This window comes from Rattus rattus, chromosome 11 (genome assembly GCF_011064425.1).
Source record: "Rattus rattus isolate New Zealand chromosome 11, Rrattus_CSIRO_v1, whole genome shotgun sequence".
In the NCBI taxonomy this organism is placed as follows: Eukaryota; Metazoa; Chordata; class Mammalia; order Rodentia; family Muridae; genus Rattus; species Rattus rattus.
Window position 1 is genome coordinate 77075249 of NC_046164.1, and position 26029 is coordinate 77101277.

Sequence of the window (26029 nt, forward strand, 5' to 3'; positions counted from 1 at the left end):
CCCCTCACCCAACTCATAGAGGTAGGCTAAAGCTGCCTAAGAAGGCCACTCATGAGCAGATCACATGGAGGAAAGCACACACACACACACACACACACACACTCACACACACATATATACACACACATGCACACTCTCACATGCACACACACACACTTACACACACACACATATACACACACATGCACACTCTCACATGCACACACACTCACACACACTCATACACACTCATACACACTCACACACACTCACACACACTCACTCACACACACTGTTTCTGACTTTCACTCCTTTCTCCCTCTGACATGGTAGAAGAGAAGGACACCATATTTCAGGTCTGGGAAATAAATGGCTGTGTGGGTGAACACCACTGTATATTCCACGTGGGCTCCTGCAGGGCCAGGCTTCCTGCTCAGTAGCAGCAGAAAGCCTTCTATGAGAGCTCTTACAGCCACTGTAGTACAGCTGTCTAGCCAGTGACACAGACGCAGATGGAGACGATTGAGGGAAGAGTCATTTTTCTGCCTTCTGCCCACTTGGGCAGAACAATGGGGTCCAACCTTGGGAAGTAAGAGTCAGCAACCAAGCTGGACTCTCCCCTCTTATATTCCCTAGGCTTGTTCCACTCAGAGGGAACCTCGCTTTAAATCGTACACCAGAAAAGGTATGATAGTCATTACCGTCTCTCAGTCTCCCTTCCCTACCCATTGTCAGCCAAGTACCCACTTTCAAGGAACTGGGTACTTAGAAAGACTCAAGGACTTGGGGCCCCAAGAGCAGACAATGGCTCTGTCACCATGGCAATCCTGACCAGCCTCTTGTATTCTCCCCTGAGAAGTCAAAGAGGCAGCCCCCAGGCGGCTGGATAGCACAGACCTAAGACCAACATCACCAGTGTGGAGTGGCCAGAGGTACCTGCTGGGCCCCTTCCCCTACCATAGGCCAGACGTCTTAGCTGCAGGATGGGTAACAGCTAAGACGCAGACACCTAATAGCAGTAAGGGAGCCAGACATCGTTCCAAGATGGAGAATGGGCTCACAGGGGCAGAGAGCAGCCAGCCACTCCTAAGTGTTGACAGGGGGACAAGTTCTGCTGTTCGACTGTCCCTGAGGCACAGATGCCCCAGTCTTCCAGAAGAAAAGCCACATCAGCACCAACACCATCACCTACCCGACAAAGTCAAGGACTCGGTGTTCATAGAAGACGCCAGAGCATGTGCAATCCTTAAATAGATTTATGGAAATGGTTTCGAATTAACAGCATTTAGAAAATAAAAATAATCTCAATACATAATATTCCCTCTGTTATATACTCTCCCCCCACCCCTGCACAGAAGCCATTTTTGTGCGTGTGTATTCCACTGCTGAACAGCGATTGGATTTCATCCTATAAAAGAAGCAGTAGGTGTGTCATCTCTCTAAAAATAAAACTGTAATCATCATTGCAACGTGAAGCCTGAGATTGAAGCCTGAGGAGGTGTCTGTGCGTCTCAGCCTGTCCAGGCTGCACTGAGGTCTGAGGAAGTGGGTTAGAGTCCCGGTGGGTGCAGAGGAAGAAGGGAATGTTAGCCAAGCTGCCTGATGGGTCCAGTCCCAAACACCTGAGAGCTCGCTTGGCCTATAGTATCAGTGGGTGGCCAGCCCCTGCTCAGCCAGCAAGTGGCAATGGTATAGATGCCAAGAGCCTGCCCCTCTCCCTGGAGACCGCTGTGTCTGCTTCCTATTTTTCCCCCTTCAAAAAGAAATGATGTGTATAGCTGAGGAGGGTCTGAGGCAGGTGTGAGCCCCAGGGAATGAGGTGTGTGGTAAACAGCAGGGAGTCCTGCTGTGGCATTGAGACCTAGCGCCCCCTGGCTTCTGCTTCCAGATTCTTGGCTCCAGAAGAGAACACACAAAATTGGCCCTCTCCCACCTTGGTATGCACAGCTGGAGCAAAGGGCCATTGGATAGGCAAGAGAAGTTCAACCCTGCCGGCCAGGTAACTCGACCTGCAAGCAGCAACTGGCCATCCCCGGGTCCCTCCTCTGAATAAAGCTGACCTCTCATTGGCCCACGCCAGGACTGGTGTCTCCACAGTGGAGGGGCCAGGGAGAGCAGACAGGCTGGACATCCTGGAAGCCGGGCAGGCCTGCAGCAGCCCAGGCTTGATGAGATGCAATGAGGCCCTCCCTCCGGCAGCACGGCCTGGCCAGGGCGCACAGCAGGCACAGCACCTCCTTCCTGGAGACCCTGGACAGGACCCTAGGCAGCCTGTTCAGCTGGGACATGCCAGGCACAGCGTCACATGCCCGTCTTGTCACTGTAGAAGGGCGTGACGTGGAACATGTAGCAATGTGTGCACACTCGGACAGGCTTCACCTGGCCATAGCGCGGAAGTGGTGCTGAGTGTGATGAGCAGCGGGAACAGAAGATCTGGAAGCCAAGGAGGGACAGAGGGTAGTGAGCAGACGGCCTTTGTCAACCCCTTTACGCAGCTCTCCACCCAAAACAGGCAGGAAAATCACGGGCAGGAGGCTGCCTGGCCCAGACCTTACAGTCTACGGAGCTGGAATTTTCAGGAAACTCAGTAGGGCTTGCCCAGGAGGTCAGGCTTCTTTGACCAGAGCTACTGCAGACTCCTTCTCTTTTTTTCTTTTTTTTTTTTCTTCCTGGAGCTGGGGACCGAACCCAGGGCCTTGCACTTGCTAGGCAAGCGCTCTACCACTGAGCTAAATCCCCAACCCCAGACTCCTTCTCAAACCCCTGCCCCTTCCTGTTCCCACCTTGGAGAGGCCAGGATTGTGCCCGGGGCACTATCTAGGAATGGCCTAAGACATGGACTCAGAGTAGAGCTCAGAACCTGGACTAACACAAGGACCACAAAAACATGACAGCGTTCCCAGGACATCAGCTCTAACGTCTAAACCTTGATGCTATACCTAGGGACAGTCCCCATACAACTCCAAAGATGCAGAGGGCTGGCAGGGCCCCACCTACCTTACCACAGCTGCGACAGTGGTGCTTCCTGCGGATGACGGTGAAGGGAGCTTTACAGGAGGTGCAGAAGCCACAGGCCTCATCTGGCACCCACTCGGGAGGGTCTGTCGCAACAAGAATAACAGAATGGAAGACAGGTAGCACAGTCTGGGCTGGGGCTAGGGAAGGGTTGGAGGCCTGGCTGGTGCATAGACACCTCTCATCCTGCTCCTCTGGTCTCACTGTAGGCTTGTCAGTCACACCCAGTGACTAGTGACAGTGTCGGTGCACAGGGTCACACCCCAGCGACCAGGTCATCTGGGCTCAGCATGTATGGCGGAATCAATCATCATGCCCTAAGACCTTGCCACCTCTGCTCGCTCTATCGAGCCATCCAGACCTCCACGATCCAGACGCCCAATCAGCACTTGACTTCCCCGTTCTTGCGCCATCCTTGGCCCCTCTCCCATAGATGCACTGCAGTATTCCCGAACAGGCCAGGATTCCTCTCCTTTGAGAGGGGCCTAGCCTCCAGCCCACTCTGGGAAGTCTCCATGTGATCGCCTTACAAGGAAGGCTTCTGCATCCCTCAAAGCCCCCACTAATGTCCCAAGAGTGTCCTGGGGCTGCTATGTGAGGCTCGTTCAGTGCAGGTCAAGTGCTAGGGTATTGGATATTGATCAGATCAGTCACTTGTAGGCACAGTCAGTCCTTGCCCCCCTTCCTAGAGCTTGCACCTACTAGGCTGAGCTGCCAAGCACCAGGCCCAAGGCTTCACAGCAGTAAAGGGGCTGTGTCTACCTAGTACTAAGGAGGAGGTAGAGTGGGTGGCCATCGCCCATAGGAAGCTGTACTCCAGATGGCCCGGGTGGGCAGATGGATACAGACAGAGGAGCTCCTTCTGCTCAGCAGACAACAAGCCAGGTTCACACCAGAGCTTCGCACATACCTTCAAAGTCCCCATCTCGGGTCTTGGCTGCCAGTTCTGAGGATGACACAGTCTCCTGGCACAATGCACAGTCTTCCAAGGCCGCGCTCCTCAGGCTCTGGGTTACTGAAAGAGAAAGGGGAACCGCTGGGGTGGGGGTAGGCAATGCAGTAGATGCAACTGACTATCCCTAGTGAGCACTTGGGTGCCCCCAATTCTCCAGCTACCCGCAAGCCCCCCCCAAGTCGTCTCTCAGCACACAGAACCAGTCACCTCAGTAGGCGGGATGTCAATGCTGGCAAAGTTCCCCCTATCAACGACTTCATTCTTTGTGTAGCATGGTGGACCCTGGAGGTGGATCCTCTGAATGAGCATCTAGCCCTGAGGCCCCTGCACTGGCTGGTAAGATTTCCTAGCCTATGGCTCCCAGAGCAGGGATTTAAAGCCCTGGCATCTGAGAGCCCTGCCCAGAGTGTGGCCCAGGTGTCTGTCCGAATCCCCAACTTGAGTCATGATTTCCAGAGGCAGCCCTGCCTGGATTGCCAGTCAGAATCTGGCCAGGTGGCAGAGCCGGAGATGAAGTTCCTCCTCACCAACCAGGACATGCCCTGTCAAGCCGGACTTCTAGGACCAGCTGGGCTATTCCATATACTCATACCTCACGGGCAGAAACCCTTGTGTGAACATGTAGCTCTCCCCAGGCAAGCACCTCAGACTAGCACCAGGGGTCAGAGAAGGTGTCTAGGGGCCATTTCCTACCAGGGACCCTATAGGGACAGAGGGCAAACTCCCCTCCTCGACAAATACCTATTTTCCTGTTTGCATATACATAAAAGTGTGTACATGTATGTGCACCTATGTGTGAATATGAGAGCAAACATGTGCCTTTCGTGAGCTGAACGTATGTAAATATGAGGCAGCTGAGAGTGGGTGTTGCCACCCTCTCCTAGAGAGGTGGGCCATTCCCCTCTTTTTTCACGTGGGCTGGTCTGGTCTCTGAGTACTTTGACAGGTAAGTGAAATTAACTCATCTAGTCATCTGGTCTAGTATAAGACAGAAGGCAAGTTCCCAACCTCTGTCTGCAGTTCAATGTTGGATGGCCCATGCAAGAACCAGAGCCAGGGACCCACCTGCTATCCATGCCACTTTCACAGGCTATACTCAACTCCCAAGTCAACAGCTTGGCATGTTGGTTTGGGCAGATCCTGGGGGGTGTGGTTGCCTTGGTGTGGTTTTCTGCACATGGTGACTGGCTTGAGCCCCAGAGCCTGTCCTGTAAGTCTACTCACCCTTCTTTAGCTTCTCTTTGTCATCTGTTTCTGGCTTGGTGGCCATGACCTCAAACAGTGTTTTGAGAATACTTCTTAGGTCGCTAGCATAGTTCGTCTGCAGCTGGTCAGCTACACCTGATAGAAAAGTGGCAGGAAGACTGGGGTGAGCCAACCACACTGAGAGACCACACTGCCACATGCTATATAGGATACACCCAGTGCTCATGGACCAGCAAGTGCCAACCTCTGGGGAGAGGATTCCCTTGAGATAAGAATAAACTTGGGACTCAAGAGATAGGGAAAAAAGAAAGCTTCCTACCTAACCCCACCTCAACCACAACTAAACTGTGGTGGTCGCCAAGAAATACTCACAGAGGCCCCCATAACACTATGTCTATGGCAGTACCAGTTGGCATCATAGAAACAAGGAAGTCCAGATATGTCTGCATTCTCCCAGTACCTCATACTCCACTGCCCTGAGTGACTTTGACTGTAGGATCACAGTGCAGACTCTGCATAGCCATGGGTCTCAGAGTAAATCCCACTCTGAGGTGGTGTCCAGGGCCTGGCTGTTCTGCTCTTCTGTCCATCACTCCAGCCCACCACTCCCAGACACCCCTAGAGGAAAGCCCTTCCTCCCTGTAGGACAGATCTAGCCCCAGCCTAGGCTTGCTCTTCAGACCACACTCCACTTTAGCCAGAGAAAGCTGGGACAGTCCCATTGTTCTTTCTCTCCTGAGGCACGCCCTGCTTGTCCCCAAGCTCACGTCCTAGGTCTAGATCTCGCACCTGAAATGCAGACAAACAGGCGGTGGATCAGGTCATGGCTGCCATGGAACCTGGACCGGATCTTCTCTCTGGTGGCCATGGGGGTGACAGGCATGACTGCAGTGGCCACCTCCAACCTGGTGTTGTCTAAGGAGCAGGAACCAGTCGTGGAGCTGATGCAGAGAGGAGAGGCAGGGCAGGTGAGTAGGGGTCACCACTAGAGACCTGTGCTTTCCATTGCTGTGATAAAAATCATGATGGAAAGCAACTTGGGGAAGAAAGGGTTTATTTCAAATTACAACTCTCAAGTCTCCCCATCACAGAGGGAAGTCAGGACAGGAACCCGGGGCAGGAACTGAGCCAAGAACCGAGGCCAGGGAGGAACACTGCTGCATAGTCTCCTTTCTTTTTTTTTTTTGGTTCTTTTTTTTTTTCGGAGCTGGGGACCGAACCCAGAGCCTTTCTCTTCCTAGGCAAGCACTCTACCACTGAGCTAAATCCCCAACCCCCATAGTCTCCTTTCTAATACAGTCCAGGACTACCTATTCATGGCTGGCAACACTCACAGTGTTCTTGGGCCTTACACATCAATTACTAATTAATAAAATGCCCCGACATACTTGCCCACAGGCCAAGTTTACAGATGCGTTTATCAATTAAGATGTCCTCTTCCCAAATGTCTAGGTTTGTGTCAAGGTGACAGAAACCAAATAGCAGAGGGCCTCTGAGGCCTGAGGGCAGTGGGTCAGGGCAAATCTGTCCACAAACCCCCCACCCCTACACACACACAAGGAGTTGAGTTACCTGCATATGACGTTTCCTAGCATGTAAATGCATCCGTGTGTCCACTGTTAAAAACCAGCGAACTTGACAGACCCAGATCCGGTCCTGCCTTGCTCTAGCCTCTGATTGCTTCTTCCCTGCACTTACCCCTACAGAGAGGCTAATGTGGCATTATCAAGAGCTTGAACTTCTCCACTTTGCATCCTCATGTATCATAATCCCCCAGCTTCTATGAAGACCCTTTCCCCTCCCATGCCCTCTGTGGGAACGAAACACAGACCCTGAAATGTGGGCACACCTGACCGTCTGATCTGTGAGGGGCACATTATTGAAAAGAAGATCTTCCCCGATGTGATCAAGTGAAGGGTCTGGTATTGAGACTGCCCTGGGTTATTCAGTAGGTCCTAAATCCAAACACAAAAGTCCTTGTAAGACACAGAAGTGGAGGCACAGGAACTCAAGATGAAGAGGAGGCCATTATGTCCAGAGTCTAGAATGGAGTGAAGCAGTCCAAAGCCCAGGGTTCCCGTTGGAAGAGGCAGGAAGGACTCTCTCTGCTGTTCCTGGAGGAAGAACAGCCCTGCCAGGTTTTAGACCTCTGGCCTTGAGACTATAAGAGGATGAATTATCGACAACCGAGGCCACTCGCTCTGGTACCTTGTAATAGCAGCAACAGGATATGCAAATATTCTCCCCCTCCTAATACCTGCCCCTTCCCTCCCTGGTGGCTTGTTTTATTAGATTTGCTCTTCAGGGATTCATTCTGACAGTGCACAGGGGACTCATAGCCAAATCTCTGAAGAGTCAGGGCGCTAAACGCTACGTGGAGCAAGGGGTGCTAAACTTCCAGCACGCCGGCCACAGAGCCGGGGCAGCTGACGAGTGTTCTCACAGGGTGGGGATGATGGCTGAGGAGGCAGACACCAAGAGACAGGAAACGTAGAGGTGAGGTGAGGGAGGAAAGGTCATGAGCTGAGGCCAAAGAAAGAGAGAGAAGAGGCTAAGAAGATAGCCCAGCAGTTAGGAGCAATGGCTGCTCTTCCAGAGGACCAGAGTTCACTTCTCAGAACCCACATGGTAGCTCACAACTGTCTCTAACTCCAGTTCCAAGGGATCTGACTCCCTTTTTTGTGGCCTCCACAGGCACCAGGCATGCATATAGTGTGCAAACAGACGTGCAGGCAAAACACTTTTATGCATTGAATAAACACGTGAAAAGCAGAAGGTTGGTAAGAACCAGAGAAGAGAATTTACAGCCCTTGGTTGCTGGAAGTTTCAGAGAGCTGCCAAGCCATGGGTGCCAGGAGTCTGTCACCCGAGGCTGTAATATTACTCACTGTGGCCCTGAGCACACCGGCACCCAACCATTCAGTAGTTCTACCAGCAGCTGGCCACCAAGAGGCGGGGCTTCTGACGGTTTAAGCCCAGTGCAATAAGCTTCCAATCAGAGTGTTTAGGGCCACAAGCCTGCAGCATCTGTACCCCCTAACAAGAAGCCCTGATTATAAGCTGTTAGCCTCTGGGTCTGCCACTCCAGTCCTCACGTCTCTGAAACTCAAGGGCTCAGGATTGCCAGCTCTGGGAGAGCTTTTCCTGCCTAGCGCAGATTCTCCCCAGGCAGAGTAAAAGAACCCCACTCAGTTGATTGATAGCAACTCGTGGCCTCTTACTGGCTCTCTTTTCCTTTTGGTGGAAACTGATTAATTTGTTGGTCTGTTTTCTATGCCAAGTGCTTGTGGGCACTAGACTATTTTGGTGTATTTTGGAGGAAATGCACCCGACAGGAGTGGAAAATGTATTTCGTCTTCTTGTTGGAGTGTAAACTCCTGCAAACACCCTGGAAAAGTACCTTGGTGCCATTAAAATAAAACTGTATATATTCCCAATTTTAGAGCTCAATGAACCATTTTCGACATGGCCCTGAACCTCTGTCTGATGCCTGATGGATGACACGAATGATCTTTGTGACAGCACTCCATGCTCCAGGAGAAAATCAGGAAGGAGTTCCAACCTCCGTGATGGGATGCAGAGTCTGCTGCAAACCCACTGCCATGGATACCAAGGTAGGGGTGGACCAGCCCAACACAGCCCACTCTAGGCATGACTTATGTATTGTCTGAGCAGTGGGTAAGCACAGGGCTGTGCTCATCAACACAAGCCTGGGTACAGAAGCATTTGGGACCACAAAGTGAGACACTATCAACACTCAACAACAGAGGACTCGACAGGAAGGACTATACTGGTCCTGGAAGGTGTCCTTTACCCAATGGGTTCCTTCATTACTGGATGGGACACTCACAGATGTGCCTTCTGTCGGCACGCTCTCCTACAGCAACTGTCTGTTGGCACACAGAGAAAGTCTGGGAAGCTGGAGTCAGGGCTGGCAGGCTCAACCACAGAAGCTTCTGTTCTGCTGGGATCCTTAGGATGAGCTCCAGGCCCCCACATCTGGATGGCTTCATTTTGTAGAGCCTAATGGGTTCCTTCACTCTAGTGAATGCAGAGTCCTTTGCTCTGCAGGTAAAGTCCCTGACTTCAGTCTGAGGATGTGGGCCTTGTTGACTCTGGGCTGATTATTGAGGAAGAGGAAGGTACTTCTTTTCAAAATTCCCTAGCTGTTATTGACCGCCTCACCAGTCGAGACCAAGCTGGACTTGAACACACAAAGATACATCTGCCCCTGCTTTCTCAATGCTGAGATTAAAGGCAGGACCACACCTGGCTCAAATGACCTTTTGATGAAACAGGGCCTCATGAAGACTGCAGCAGCTTCAAACTAGGTATTGCAGTGAAGAAGGCCTCGAACTCTTGGCCCTTCTGCCTCTACCTTCCAAGTGCTGGGAGTACAATCGTGACCACCATACCTTCCTAAACTTATTGTTCCAGACAAGGTCTCACTATGTAAGCCAGGTTAACCACAGGATCCTCCTGCTTTGGTTTCCTAAGTGAGAGGATTACAGCCACATCCCACTATGCACAGCTCACTCAAAAGAACTGGAAATTGAGACTCAGGCGTATGCTTGGACAGAGATGTTCTGAGCATGATGTTCGCACACCCAGAGGTAGAAGCAAATCCGAAAGTCCATGAAGGGGGATGGGCATTAAAACAAGGCAGTGACATACTGTCCAGCCCTCAAAACGAAAGAGGCTCTGACACACAGTCCAGTGTCCACGAACCTTGAAACACGCTATGTGAAAGGAAGCAGATACAAAAGACAAATCGTACGAGACGTCATTATGCGGGGTCTCTAAGGCTGGAGACCGCAAAATGTCTTCTGACTTCCACAAATGGACTGTGGTAGGCATTCCAAGCCCATGCCTCCAAACCACAAAATAACGAATAGCTATAAATATTTTTAACACTAGAATGCTGTCAGGCATTGGCAGTGCACACCCTTAATACCAGCACTCGGGAGGCACGGGCAGGTGGATCTCTGTAAATTCAGGCCAACTTGGTCTAAAAAACAAGTGTGAGGACAGCCAAGGATACACAGGGAAACCCTTTCTCAGAAAACCAAAACCAAAGCAAAGCAAACCAACAGAAAACCCCTATAGTATCACACAAATGTAGATGAGAGATTAGGAAATACCAAGCCTCTCTTTATGGGTCAGAAGAATAAATGAAGCATCCATTGTGGTTCATTTCCATAATTCCAGCTTAGGGAAGGAGGCAGGAGAAAGGTAAGTTTGAGGCTAGTCTATGCTACACAGTAAGACCCAGTGTCAATAAATAAACAAACAAATAAACAGAAATTCAATTCCAAGAAGAGAAAGAAGAGGCAGCCGGCAGCAGATGGCAGCCTTGGGCCTGCACATGGTGGCAGCAGCAAAGAGGCTTAAAGAGGAGAGAGGTGGTGAAATAGGCCAGGGCACAGTGGGCGCCTGACCATCTACGGAGGAAACATCCTGCTGAAGATTTGACACCTGAGATGAAAATAACAAGTCGGCCTGTCCAGAAGTTAGACATGACAGTCTCGCTGCCCACACTCAGGCCCTGCACCTGGTCAGTCACACCATCCTGGACATCTCAGTCCTCAAGAGTAAAGCTCCAGAGAGTTGAAATGGCCACAGCATGCCCTGGCTCTGCCATGAGTCAAGAGGTCAGGCAGTGTGCTGGATAGTTTTGTCAACTTGACACAAGCTCAAGTCATCTGAAGGAAGGAAACCTCATTTAAGGCAATCACTTCCTTAGGGTTGTGCTGTAGGCTAGCTTGTAGGGCACTCCCTTAATTAGTGATGAATGTGGGAAGGCCTGGCTCTTTGTGGGTGGAGCCATCCCTGGGCTGGTGGTTCTGGGTTCTATAAGAAAGCAGGCTGAACAGACCAGTAAACAGCACGATGGCCTCTGCATCAGCTCCTGCCTCCAGGTTCCTGCTTGCTTGAGTTCCTGCCTTCACACCTTTCGATGGTGAACTGTTGTATGGAAATAAACCTACCCCCACTCTAAGCTGCTGTGATGGTGTTCCATTAGAGCAATGAGACATTTCTAATAACACGCTCTAAAAACATCTACCAAGGTCACACCCGCTTTGCTGAGCTGCTGTGAACGGCAGCAGGTGGTCAGCAAACTAGGACCATCGGGCACCTTACAGCCCTGCTTGGCTTTAGCAGAGAGTTATGTATGCTGCCCTAGGATGAATGGTATCCATTCATATGTACGATGAGGTCCTAGCCTGCAAACAGCATCCTCATGGGTATTATGAACTCAGATGAGGTCATACTAGAGCAGGGTAGGCCCTGATCCAGTAGGACTGGTGTCTCCATAAAAGTAAGTCGACACCGTCATGCATGAAGGAACAGCAGCATGAGATGATGAAGGCATGGGTTGGGTGTAATGTTTCCACAGCCAAAAAACTGCAGAGAAGCCTGGCCACTACCAGGAGCAGGAAGGTAGCCTGGGGACAGGCTGTCCCTCATAGCTCCTGATGGAACCAGCTCTGAGACTCCCTAATCTTGACTTTTTGCTGTCAAGACTGCAAGATGACAGTTTCCCTCTATAGCAACTATTGTTCATTGTTAAAGAAGCCCCACCTGGGGATCTGTCCCATCTGCAGCCACCAAACCCAGACACTATTGCAGATGCCAAGAAGTGCTTGCTGACAGGAGCCTGATAGAGCTGTCTGTCTCCTGAGAGGCTCTGCCAGATCCTAACCAATACAGGTGCAGATACTCGCAGTCAACCATCAGACTGAGCACGGGGATTCCCCAAATGGAGGAGTTAGGGGAAGGACTGAAGGAGCTGAAGGGGTTTGCAACCCTGTAAGAAGAACACAATATCAACCAACCAGAGCTCCCAGGGACTAAGCCACCAACCAAAGATTACATATGGAGTGAAGATACTTTATAGATTCATCAATGTTAGGATCTCAAGGTGAGGATGATCAGTAAGTGTCCTTATGAGGGACATAAAAGGAGATTTTTCCACTCCATAAGTCAAGGAAATGCCCAGGAGCCCTAGGAACTTGAGGCAGGAAGGCTCAGAACCTTCAGCTGGAGTGCACTATGACCCCAGACCACTAGCTTCTCAATCTTGACTTTAGGTCTCCACTCACACTAATGTGGGATGTAGAATCTCTGATCTCCTCCTAGAACCATTCCACAATTGCTGGGGCGAGTTACTTACTGGTCCCTACATCCACAGAATGGCAGTCAAATGTCCTGATGACTAAATAAAGATCCAGTCTGGGAGAGAGCAGCACAGCCACTAATACACAGAGTGGTTTGCAGGGAGGGGATATTCATGCAGCAAAGAGCTGTCCACACAAGCACAGCACACTTAAAGTGTTTGATGCTGTCAGAGGAAGCAGTCATACCTAACATATAATTATAGCTTAAGTCACTTAGGGGAGTCGGAGCTTGTAATCAATGTTTATACATCTAGGAAAGTGCTCTGCAAAGAGTGTTTACAGATGCATTCATTCCACAAATTGAACAGCAAAGAGGTGGTCTCAATTCATGCTTCTGAGTGCAGGCTTTGAGAATGCTACAGCACCTGGAGACCAACTGCAGGGAACGTAGGGAAGACGGCTGAGGTCTCTTTAAGAGAACACACACACACACACACACACACACACACACACACACACACGAGGATGCGGGAGGGGCTTCTTGGCATGGCCAATTTTCACTACAGATGCTAGCTGCCCCCTCTCCCATTACCTCTGCCAAGCCTCTCAGGGTGATTTAGAAGAAAGGTGGATTCTCACTTCCACCCCAGCATCCCAGGCTAGTGACTCCAACCCTGAGAGGGTTGCTGAGGCTGAGGGGACCCCCCTCCCCAAACCTCTGAAATTCCCATGCCACCCGCTCCTCTCCTTGCCACTTGGAGGTTCTCTCTGAGGCAGGGGAAGGGTCAGATTTCTAGTCCACAATCTACAGTTATCAAAGGATAACCGAGAGGTAGAGGAGTCACTGTGGAACAGCAAACAGACCTGAATGTGAAGAAGGCAGGCACCAGGTCCGCAAGTGTAAAATGAACTAGGCCCCCCTCCCTCTAGGCAGCAATGAGGTCTCTGGCCTTTGAGATGGGCGGGGCACTCATCTAGATAGAACATTCTTTACATTTTCAGTTACTCCTGACCAAGACCACACATTCAGGTTCTGCGGAGGCCAAGTACAGAGTGTCCTGCCCTAGGCTTGCCTGTCTGAAGACACGGGGTAAATTAGTCTTGTGAACTGCATTCACACTTGTGCTGTCAATTGGTGGGGCCCCGGCATCCTGAAGGACTCTCAGGAAATTAGACAGCATGAGCTGAAGGTGCCCAGGCTTTGCCATCTCTGCCAGGGCTCATTTAATTTAATCTACATAATGGAGAAATGATGCTGTCTGACCTTAAGAGAGGGACACTGAGCACGCACTGTGGATGAGCTTAAGGTGCTCAGTCCTCCTGCTGTGAGACTCCAGACCTGTAACATGGGGCTGAGACATCGATCATCAGGCTAATGGGGAGGGCACAGTTGAGGCCATCAGGAAAGGTCACAGGCTGCCTCAATCTGCCATTGTCAAAGTGGGAGCCCTCTGGTGATCAAGACAGGACAACAGAATGAAGCTGCCCCAGCACGGAGTGACCAAGTGTCTTCTCATGCTCTGTGGACACATCACTCTTACAGCAAGATGACTGATCCCAGACCTCCTGAGGCCTGAGCTAGAAATATCTCCAGATCTGACTGTGAGAGACACACAGCGAGCAAGACTCCACGGCCGTACTCGAGGGTAACAGGAAGGCTCTAGTCACTGCACTTGGCCCCTGGATATCCAGAGGGAGGAGAGACGCAGACATCAGGTGGGCCTGAGAAGCTCCATCCTCACAGAGCCCAACTCTGATGACAACAATGCTAGAATGGCCTCTACGAGCAGGCAGAGCCTGCGTTCCATCAGTGCCACCTCTATCCACTGAAGGCCAGAAGATGACCAGATGAATGCATGTGCAGGATCGGTTGGGGAGGAAATCCTACCCATGCGGGATCCCCATGACCTCACCCCAGAGAGGCCACCCTCTAAGTGGCCATAGCTATCCCTCCATAGATGCCACAACTACTCTCGTGGTTCTTGTCTACCCACCAGGTCCTGAGGCCATCTGCCTCGCTAGTTTCATCTGGATATCAGCTACAACACTGCTCACAACTTCAGGAGACGCCTGAGCTCAGAGACAGAGTCAAAACCAGGGTAGCAGTCACCCAAGTTCTCAGGAAGACCTCATTATTATAGTATGGGACCCTAACCTCCATGTTACTACTTTTAACTAAAGAGGCAATATGTGTGTGCACTAAGAAAGTATGGAGATGCAGATAAGCAAAAGTGCACTTACATATGTAATACATACATACATATACACACATGTATATGCGTGTGCGTGCAGGCACAGATACGATATACTCAGGCGCACACACACCAAACACACTGCCACTCTTGTCATGCATGCCAGACTTTCCTTGAGCTCCTGCTGCTTCTAAATGCTTCCAAGAAACTGTGTGTCAGCAAGTGGGTGAGCGCGACTGAGTACTTCCTGTAATTTAAACAGGGGAAGCCCATTCCTGGCATCTGAGGATGGGCACATTTGATTGCATGTGGTCTATCTGAGCCTTTCTCTTGCTCACTTGCTGGTGAGTTCGTGCCCCCTGAGGTAGGAAGAAGCAAGAAGACTACACTGGAAATGGTCTTGCTTCATATGGATAGAACGAACATGTGCTAGCCAGGATCAGCCTGCAACCCTTCTCCAGAACAGCACAGGACATGGCACACGTACCATAAGGCTTGCTCGAGACTTCAGGCCTGGACTCTGCCAAGTCATGTCCCCAACATTGTGCCTTCCTTCCTTATACCCACTGATACCCAGATGAGGATCTGAGGTTCCCCCAAGGGAACCATCACATGTGTGCCCTGTAAAATTAGGACTGGACCATTACCAGCATGCACTGGGGCTACACTGGGTAGAAGACAACAGGGCAGAAACCGGGAAAAGGATGGAGGAAGTGAGAACATTAACAATGAGGCTTCAAGTCCCAACAGTGCTGGGGCTAGCGACATCTGAAGGCCCACTGCCTTCCAGCCCACGACGCTATTAATTTCCGCTTGGTCTTCAGGCAGTGCATTCCCCTAAATAAGGATTCTAAGTCCTATCCAGATACATGGGAGATGCAACATGTTACATGGGACTTGCTGAGAGATACTGTGGATGGTTCTAGCAGGTGGCCCAGCAGCTGAAATCAGTTAAAGAAGACCACTGTAGCCACCCACCACCAGGGGGAACCATAGAAATCCCTGCTAGAAGGCAGCCACAGATCCCCCACAAGACCACACTGGCAAAGTGCCCCACTGGCTCAACAAAGGCAGTAACTGGAACTGTGCTAAAGGCATGGCGTAAGATATGCTTAAGCTGCAGCCCAGAACTGTAAGCTTATTTAAATATTGTGGGTTTTGTTTTCTGTCTGTGTTTTTTTGTTGTTGTTGTTTTGTTTTCTGTTTGTTTGTTTGTTTGTTAAAGGCAGGGTTTCTCTGTGTACCTAACTGTCCTGGAACTCACTGTGTAGACTAGGCTGCCCCTGAGCTCAAGAGATTACCTGACTCTGCCTCCCAAGTGCTGGGATTAAAGGTGTGAGCTACCACCATCTGGCATGCTCGCGCACGCGCACGCACGCACACACACACACTATTATTTATTCAGGGTCTTACTGTGTACGCCTAGCTAGCCTAATATTCACCATGTAGACCAGGCTGGTTTCAAACTCAGAGACCTGCCTCCCATTGCCTCCTGGAGTGGCAGGATTAAAGGTGTGAACCACCACACTTGGCCCAACTACAGTTCTTAGGTGTGAATGCTGTAGAAGACAATGTCATGTTGCAATGTCAAGAGACTGGACACTGAAAATAATCAAGACAGATGTCTTAGCACAGGGGCAAGGAAGCAAACAGTGACCAGAGGCAGATCGATGGGGGATGGAGAAGCAAGTCATCTGGTTTGTGCAGAGAACGTGGGGGATGAGGTAAGGCAACTGAGGATCCCTGGCCAGCTGGTCTGTACCTTAGGAACCAGCTGGGTTCTTCTACGCACCTGCTGGAGGATGTGACTGCAGAAGGAGCAGGATGTGATCATGAGGCATGGGAGCTACCACGTGACCAGACTAGAGAGAGAAGCTGGAGTCAGGGCTGAGGGCAGGCAGAAAGGACTGTTACAGGGGACTCTGGTCATGACCATCCCTTTGGCCAGGCCTGTTTGCACCAGCAGGAAGCCCATTATCTAGATGGGCAGCATGTCTCACAGGACACACACACACACACACACACACACACACACACACACACACACACAGAATATAGGCTCTGCTTCCTAGGTTAGCAGGATGTGCAGTGGGCGCTTAGGTTGATAAAGATCACCTTGGAGGTGTACGTGTATGCTGTGTATGCATACGTCGTCGCTCCTCTGGAGAGATTTTGACCTCTGCAATGCTGGTTCTAGACCCTGGGGTTGAGTTTAAAGAAAAAAAAAAATGAAACTGCACAAGACTAACCTGAAACATAAACTGAAAATACAGAGTAAGTAGACTGTGATACAATACCATGTCTATTAGAGTTGTGGGTTTGGTTTTTGTTTTAATTTTGTGTGTATGGGTGTCTTGCCTACATGTGTGTCTATGTATGTATATTTGCTTGGGACACCGTAGATGATATAAGAGGGCGCCGGAGCCCCATCTGGAGTTGCAAAGTTGTGACTTGTCATGTGAGTGCTGGGAACTACATCAAGGACCTCTGGGAGAGCAGCCGGTGCTCTTAATCACGGAGCCATCTCTCTAGCGCCTAGAGCTGTGTTTCACAGGAATTTTGTGGGAAATGCTCACAGCATTATTTTTGATTATGAAAAATCAAAACTATCCATAAAATGTGGAAATTTTTTATTTACCTCCTTTGGTCTTTTTAATGTTTCTAAAGCTTTTACAATGATCAGGGGCCACACTTACAGAAGGGAGATTAATGTAGTTTCTACAGCAAATATCCCTGCATGACTAAGGTGGGAGATGGGCTTGAGTGGGTTTTGTCCTCTGACAAGCAGACAATGGTGTTGACATGAAAGAATGCTTTGAGTCAGGGAGCTAAGGCTAGGTGGGGGAAAACCAACTTTTAAAAATGTCAACTTTCCCCCAAAATATTCATCTCTGATCACTGAACAGATAGGAAAGAAGCCAGCAGAAAGAACTAAAGAGCCCAGGTTCCAGAATATTCACTCAGCAGGGTCAGGGCATTCATGTTGAGCACTGATAATGTCCCACCACCCTGGATGCTGGGACTGGGAGAGTCAGCCAAGGCCAGAGGCCACCCACAGAGGGGCTTCTCTAGTAGCCCCACACTTTGGGCCTCAGGCCCCTCTGCTTCTGGCATTGTTAGTTCCTTGGCAGGAATGACCTTATGTCTATGTGGAGTCATCTTCTACCTGACTAGCAACACACACTCCAGGAATGTGGAGGACTCCTGCCTCGAATGCAGGTCTCTTGCCACAGTTCCCCGCTTTTCTTCCACTTTCACAGAGGTGGGACTCGCACATGGGACAGAAGCCTGTGAGCACAGGGTCCACCACTGGTCATTATATTTTCCATGCCAAGCATCACCAGAAGTACAGAGGCGCCTGCCAGATGAAGGGAGAAGCCCACGATCAAATCGGAACAGCAGAGAAATGGACCCTGCTGCTTGCCGAGTGGAGGTAACTGTCCCTTTCAGGGACACTGGGCTGAGGCAGCCATTAGCATCTGCCTTCCAGATGCAGACCCCACTTGTGACAGATAATCTTGGTTGTCAATTTGACTGCATACAGAAGGCAACTGAAACCCAAGATGCTGGGCACTCCTGTGAGGGATTTCCTTAATCTGATTATTTGAGCAGGAAGACCCCCCAGTAAATGCAAACAGCACCTGGTTTCATCCCACAGGAAAGGTCACAGAAGAAGGAAACTTGCTTTTTGCCTGCTTGTCCTCACTCTCATTGGCAACTTCATCTACCCTGTTGCTGAGTTACTCCTTCACTGGTATCGGAAACAACTTCTTCAGGATTCCAACGTAGACTGGAGATCAGTTACTCCCCAGGAACCCTTCAGGACCACAGCATCAGACTGTGACTGCTGAGACGTCGGCCTCCAGACCGGACAACTACCAGGTTCTCAGCCTTACCCACGTGAAACTTTGGGGTACCCAAACTAGATCCTATATAGATATATCCCAATCTAATATGGGGATATATATATATGTATATATATTACAATTAAAATAACACAATATTATATTATGTACATATTTATATAATTTATATTTACAGATTCATAATCTATGTATGTGATAGATATGTGTTGTTCCTTTAGAGCATCCTGACTAATACACCACCCTGTGCATGAGACCACATGTGTCATGAGATAGCTCTGTCACAGTGCTGTCACACTAACCAGACCTCCTGATGTCTCTTTCCACATTTCAGCAAATGTTCTGCCTGTGTGTGATTGGCCTCTTGCTTGCTTCTGTTTGAAAACACGCTGCTGTATCACCTTCGTGCAGAGCCTGAAAGACTTGCCACACCCATCTGGTTCCTGGGTGGATTCCGGTGCCATGACACAGAACACTCGGCCAGGACTCCTAGGAGGGTTCCGTCAGTGTTGGGACAGGAGTGACCTCTTCCAGCTCCCTGAAGCACAGAGCTGGGCTGTCGTGCCTCTGTCCGAGGTGCTGGCCCCCTGCCGAGTGCTTCCTCTTCAGACCCTTTGCATCTTCTAAACTGACTTCCAGGAAGCTGGGAGGTCTTCTGAGCCACCAGGTAGGTTTTCTCACCATTTCACAGCTGAGTGCTGAATGTACCCAGAGCTGGACTGGGTTTAAATGCAGAGGCATGTTGTGAAGGGCCCTTCCCAGAGTAGGACAAGTTTCTAAATGGTAGCTGTCTTCTGCTGTTACCTGGACAAATAAGAAATAGGACAGATAAAAAACAAAGCAAACAAACAAAGAAAACCCCACACCTCCCCTGTCAAGGAATTTATAGGGTTTTTGCATCCGCCTTGTAGAAAAATAATTCACTCACCAATAACAGAGCCAGAGGCCTCAAGGTAGCCATCAGCAGTCTTTGGGAAATCAATTCATTCCATTTGACATGGCTATGCAGCTGGGGCTGCCTCCAAGGACAGACTTTATGGAAACAGGAGAGACGTCTGCACCAGCCGGCCTCGGCGGCACCATCTACAACAGCGGGAGTGTGGATGTAGGCCTGAGACGTCAGGCCTGAGCGAGTGCACACTGGCCCAACCATGTCTAGGCTCCGCTTTCCAGTAAGGGAAAGTTGGGACGTCTCCAAAAAGAGTTCTGGTAAGGTCTTGACCTGAGGTCAGGGGGCAAGGTGAAGAGGGTACAAGTTTCAGAGCCATCTACCTGATATCAGGCGTGTGTGCCCTCAAAGCCTACCTCTGGGTCACAAAAGTTTGAAGAGTAAAGCCCCTTCAGGCCGACACCTTTATGTACATCTATTTGTTTAGCTTTGTGTGGAAAGAATGGAAATGCCCTATGTAGTTATAAAGGCAAGTTAAATGTCAGTAGCAGTTTCTATAAACCGAACGCAAAGTTAAGAAAGGACATTTTCAAGTGACTTTGGTTCTTGCTTGGTTGGTTTGGTTTGAGACACATTCTCACTCTGTCAAATTTGCCTTTCTCTTGCCCCAGCCTGACAAGGGCTTAAATTATGGGTACTCAGCCAACAAGTAATTGAATGACTACACATTAATAGATTATACCCTAAGGATAGAAAGTTGCTTAAAAATCATAGACAATGTGAAGGAGTTGAACCCCCCCACACACACACACGCACGCGCATGCACGCACACACACACACACACACACACACACACACACACACAACTTGTAGGATGTATGTAACCTCAGGTATGTGGAAAATGGTTATCTGACATATGACCTCCATGTTCTACTATTAGAGACTGAAACATAATAAAAACACATGTCCACACAAAACTGGAAATAGAATGTCATGGCCGCCGACTTCTTGACAGCCATAAAACCTCTTACAGCTGGAGAAGGGAGAGCTGCAGCATGGCCACGCGTCATAATGGGGGTGACGCAGCTGTAGGAAAGGGTGAAGTGCTGCCCTGGCTGCAGTGTGGATGACCCTTGAAGACAGGAAAAGATGAGGCGCAGGAAGTGCCTGCCCTGTATGGCTTATTCTCAATGTCTACAGTCGGAAGATCACGTATGCCAAAAGCAGACTAGAGGTTACCAGGGCCTAGGGAGCAGGTAGGTTCTGAACTTCTGCCATCACAGCCAGTAGCAGAGCAGAGAGCTATGTAGTGAGTGGGAGAGCATTCAGAGTTATGACAGACACAAGATCCTGACCGGTTCTCCCCTGCATGCTTCCAGGAAAAGTGGTGACCGTTTGCTGAGGGCCAGAAACTCCTGCCTCCTGGGTTGAAAGTACCTTCCTTCTCCATCTGCTGCCTATCTTGTTCTTTGCCTTGTCCCGTGTATTGGTATCCAGGACCTCCAAGTGGAGACCCTTCCACTCCTGCCCTCCATCCTTGCTTGCCTTGCCCAGGTATGTCTCCACAAGGCAGGGTTCTGGGGACACCACAACAATGTACAAAACCACTCAGGCTGGGGGACGTCTTTGCCCCTCCCTCTCACCCCAACTTTACAGACAAAATACACAATACAGTCAACACCAGCGATGTCAAAATCTGCTATGGACGGGGTGAGAGGCAGAGAGAAGCCTCAGCTCTAACCAGGCATGTCCCATCCCACCCTGACATCACCAAGTAACGGCAGAAGGAGGTCCTAGTGGGGGAAGAGCCACAGGGAACAGGGAAAGCACAGAGCTGAGGAAGGGCAGGCGTCATGCAAATACTGCCCAAGAAATTGCCCCAGGGTAGCCTCAAGAGCTCAGCGTGGCTCTGTACAGTCAGGGTTTCTGGGAATCTCTTCTCTGCTGTGAGAGCCCAGCAGGTACGGTGGTGAGCAAAGAAGAATGGACTGTGTGCTTAGCTCCTTCCTACTTACCACTGGCCAGTCCACCGTGGGCTACATCGGGGTAGAATAAGCTACCAAGGTGAAAGCAGGTGACCCTGGGCCAACATTACCTGAAAGATTCACTGGGCCCCTAGAGCTCATTGAAAGACGGCTTAGCTTAGTGCAGGACGGGAACCCGGGCAGTCCATACCTTAACCTCTCAGATGTCAATCGCATACTTGCCCTGGGTCCAGAACCTGTTTGGTCGCCAAGAAACTCCAAGAGGAAGCATCTCACTGCTTTGAGAATCAGACAGGACATGTCCTGAATGCAAAAAAAGAGAATGTGTCCGGTCCCTAGAGCAGAATCAGCCCTTACCTGGAGCCCAACAGGTGCTGGGGTTCTGTCTGGGCCGTGTCCCCTCTTGGACTGTCCCCACTGACCACAGGAGACTTCTCAGAGTCCTGCTTTCTGGCCTCTGGTTCTGGCTGGCCTTTGAGCTCACTCTCTCCTTGCAACCTGCTTGCGGTGTCCACCTGAGGCCCTGAGGGGTGTGCCAGGCACTTGTTGGAAGCAGGGACTTTGGGCTCCTGCCTACTGGAGGCATCTTCTGCAGGCAGGGTGACATCAGAAGGCTGGGCCTCCTCTAGTCTCTCAGGCTCTTTGTCACCACCCTTGGCTAAGCTTACAGAAGGGTTAGAGGCACTGATGACACTTCCTGGGCCACACTTCTCCCGTAGGCGCTCTACGGCATCCTCCCTGCTGTCCCCACAGCTGCCACAGCACACACAGGAGTGGAGGAGGCAGTTGGTGGCTGTAGTGCTGAGTTTGTGTGTATTGTCCCCTGTCCCCTCGGCCCTGGGCTCCAAAGGGGAAATGCTATGGCCCGGGACTTCTTGGCTTGCCGCAGCTGAGTCCAAGGAGGTTGGAGACTTGGGGTTGAAGATGACTGTGGCCGACAGCTTCATCCCCCCGGTCCGGTGTGCAATCATTTCTGCAGTCTCGGCATCCTCTGCGCTCACCTCCCAGCCATCCAGGTATAGCTGTGAGTCTAGGCAGCTGCAGGAAGTGGAGCCCGCGAGGCTGGCCAGCTTTATCTTGTCACCTTCAATGTTGTTGTTGCTCCAGTCTTCCTCCTTTACCAGATCACGTGCCCCAACCCCCACCTCTCCACTCTGGCCATCCTGTCCTCTCTGCTGGACATTACCCTGCGGCAACTCAAATGTGTTCCTCGGGGATTCGGGCCTGGCAGGAGACTCTGTCACCTCCACATCATCCATGAAGAACACCCTTTCCTCCTCATCGCTGCCCGGCTTCAGCTGGGCTCTGGCTGGAGAGGCCTCTCCTCGAGGGCTAGCCTCTGAGCCTGGCCTATGGGCTGGGGACTGGCAGGCACTGGGCGGTGAAAGCAGAGAAGACATCTCATCCCCGGCCCTGTGGACCATGCGGCTGAGCTCCTCCAGCTCCTGGTCATCATACTGCATCGAGCAGGCCAGCTCTTCCTCTGGGTTATTGGCACTGGCGGAAAGTGTCTCCTCGGGGGGAAGGGATGCAGAAAAGGTGGGTGCCAGGGCACTGGGTGCCTGGGTGTCTGCCCGGATAGGGAGCTCCACATCCTGAGACACGCAGAGGCTCCGCTCCAGGGTGTGCAGCTCCTCCTCAGTCAGTGCCTGCAGCAGATCCCTATGGGGTCACGACAGAAAAAAGGCTGAGGGTCTCAGATGTCACAGCCGCCTCCGCCAACAGACAGCTCAGGCCATCCCCTGAAGCTGACACCCACACTGAAGAGTGGAGCAGGAAGCACTTGTGACTGACACTCACTGTGCCCTCCGCTTCAAAAGGAGACCTAGTCACCAGCTCTCTTCTATGTCATGAAGAGCGGAAGTGGAAGAACTGTAAAGATGTAATAGCTATAACTTGTAAATCATGTTTAAACATGAGATGCTGGAAAGCACTCACTGGCGATGCCAAGGCTCTGCTTAGATGGGAATGTAGTTCAGTGGTGGGCGGTCGTCTGCCATGCATGAGGCCCTGATCGTAAGAATATCATGAGTATATTAATAAAAACTGTTTTAAAAGATTTATTTATTTTTATTTTGTGTGTAGGGGTGCTTTACCTACATGTATATCTGTTTAATGTATATGCCTGGTCCCCATGGAAGCCAAAAGAGGGCATCATATCCCTTGGAACTAGAGTAACAGATGGTTGTGAACCATCACATAGGGGCTGGGAATCAAACCCTGGTCCTCAAAAAGGACACCAAGAGCTCTTAACTCTGAGGAGCAGTCTCTCCCGCCCCAATAAAAACCTTAAAGCAGTGCTTCTCAACCTTCCCAATGCTGCAATCCTTTAATACAGCTCCTCATGTCGTGGTGACCCCCAACCATAAAATTATTTCATCGCTACTTCATAACTGCAATTTTGCTACCATTGAGGATCATAATGTGAATATTTGATGTGCAAGATACCTGATCTGCAACCTCCAAAGGGGTAGCAACCAACAGGTCAAGAACCTCTGCTTTAAAGGATAAAATTAATATACATGTTTATTTACCTAGGAACTTCTACTTTTTCATAACTAAATATTACTAAGAACCAACCACACCCCTGCCGCACTCTGGACACCAATGGTTTTGCAGGGAGAAGGCAAGCTTAGCCCAGCCTTTCTTGGGTTCCCTTCCAGGTAGGGAAGCATTTGTACAAACAATGCACATTCTACAGTAATGACAACAGCGAGGAAGGAAACACAAGCCAAGGAGAGAGCAGTAGGGCCCATGGTTGAGTTTGGGATGGTTTCCTCAAGAAGGGGACACTGGGGGAGGGGGGTTTGGGAGGACAGGAGGGGGAACAGCTGTGGTCAGGATGTAATATATGAGACAAAATTTAAAAAGAGGAAAGGACACTGACGCTGAGCCTTGAACATGAAGACTGGTTTTGTGACAGTGACTAGGATGAGCCTAAGGCGGGGCCAACAGGCCAACTGCATACTGCCCTCTACCAGGGAAAGCCCAGGATGTACTTGAAGAATGCATCTCATAGTGAAGATACCAATGTATCCAAGGACGGGAAGAAAGGTCCACGTATTTCTCAGAATTATGAGACTTATAAAAAGCACCCAGTGTCAGAGGCAGGAGGCCTCCCCTTAGGCTGTTGGTCAGGAAGATCCCAGAGACCCCCGGGATGATTCAAGCTTTTGTCATTGCTTTTGCTTGTCCACTAGAACTTAATGATAAGACCATATTGTTGGGGTGTGTGTAATCAAAATGCATTGTATACAAGTATGAAATGCATTAAATTATATAAAAAAAAGAACTGTGAGGTTTCTTGAGTTTCCTAAGCCAAACACACTCACAGACAGTATCCACACCCCAAAATAATCAACCAGGACCTCCAGTACACTCCCGTGCCTCCAGTCTCCCCTAGTTGCTGCCATCTTGACTTCATGAGCAGATGTGCTTTTGTCTTCCTCATTATCTAGAGAAATGAGGATTTGCAACCTCTAGGCTGTGGTGGCAGGCATTGTCCACTGACACAGTGTAAACGCTGATGTGTCTCCTGATGAAATCTAGCTTCCACAGTCTGGCATTGCTGCACACCTCTCCTGAAGAATATCATGTGCCATTCCCACCACATGGGGAGAGACCACTGGCTCATAGAGTCGGTGTGTGACTTACTGTTCTCAATGCTGTGACAAGAAAACCTGATGTGGGGAAAGGACAAGTGGGTTTATTTTGGCTTGTGGTTTGGGGGGAAACAGTTCATTATGGCATGGCAGCTGAGATGTGCGTTGGCTGCTCAAAATGCATATACAGTCGGCAACCAGAAACAGTGATGTTGGGCTTCTCTCCTTTTCCTGTTTATTCAGTCCTAGATTCCCAGCCCCACTGGATGGTGCTACTCACATTTAGGGTGGGTCTTCCTTAGAAACTCTGTGAAAGACATACTCAGCCAGCAATGTGTATCTCAGGTGATCCTAAATCCCATCAAGTTGACAATGAAGACCAACGACACAGTCAGTAAACAGACTGGACACTCTGAGTCTGTGGCCTGGATGCAGCTCTGTCCTGGGCAGTACAAACCTGCCCCCTTGGTGCGTGTGCAATGGGACCTCACTCAGCATCATGGAATGAAGCTGAACACCAGCTTGCACTTACAGTCCTCACACACCTTATGTGACGCCTACTCAAGACTTACACCAGCTTTTCTTTCCGTTGATTCTCTTTATGTGTTTGGGAGTCAGATTCTTGACGGGTTTATTCTCCAATTCTTCAGCCCACATTTCATTCTCTTGCAGGTGTCTATTGATGTGACTTTTTAATATAATTAAGCCTAATGTGTCACTTTTAGTGGTGCTGAGAATTGAACCCAAGGACTCACATATGTTAAGTGCTCATTCCTGCACTGTAGCTCCAACCACATTGGTCTGTTGTTGCTGTTGTCGTTGTTGTTTGTGCTTTTTGTTGTTGTTTTTACCGTTGGCCCTCTGTGTCCTATTTAGGGAACAGCTGCCTCTTCCATTGTTACAATGATGATCCTGACTTTTCCTCGAAAAGCTGAGTAGTTTCTCATTTCCCACTGGGTTTTCCATTTATACTTCTCTATCTGGGTTTCCCATTTATACCTCTCCTCTATCTGGGTTTCCCATTTATACCTCTCCTCTATCTAGGTTTCCCATTTATACCTCTCCTCTATCTGGGTTTCCCATTTATTTATACCTCTCCTCTATCTGGGTTTCCCATTTATACCTCTCCTCTATCTGGAATTGATTTTGTATGTGATTGTAGTAATACTTACAGCATCCATAAATGAGACCGTTTTCTCATATGGACACCTATTAGCTCACCCCA

At 50.0% G+C, this 26029-nt stretch overlaps 1 protein-coding gene across 4 annotated transcripts in view; it reads right to left on the minus strand.

The window, feature by feature from the left end:
* Positions 1–1217: 1217 nt before the first annotated feature.
* Positions 1218–26029, minus strand: part of Zfyve28 (zinc finger FYVE-type containing 28) — an 85262-nt gene continuing 60450 nt past the window's right edge. Inside the window, exons 8-13 of one of the 4 annotated variants that reach the window (XM_032915991.1) lie at positions 21560–22864; positions 5945–6096; positions 5174–5290; positions 3905–4009; positions 2977–3080; positions 1218–2412 (exon numbers count right to left, since the gene is read on the minus strand). In XM_032915991.1, the coding sequence (XP_032771882.1) occupies positions 2281–2412; positions 2977–3080; positions 3905–4009; positions 5174–5290; positions 5945–6096; positions 21560–22864 (1915 nt within the window). In that variant the 3' untranslated portion in view covers positions 1218–2280. Of the gene's footprint in view, positions 2413–2976; positions 3081–3904; positions 4010–5173; positions 5291–5944; positions 6097–18468; positions 19551–21559; positions 22865–26029 lie in introns of those variants that run through there. The other 3 variants (XR_004389423.1, XR_004389422.1, XM_032915992.1) reach the window with 3 other exon arrangements.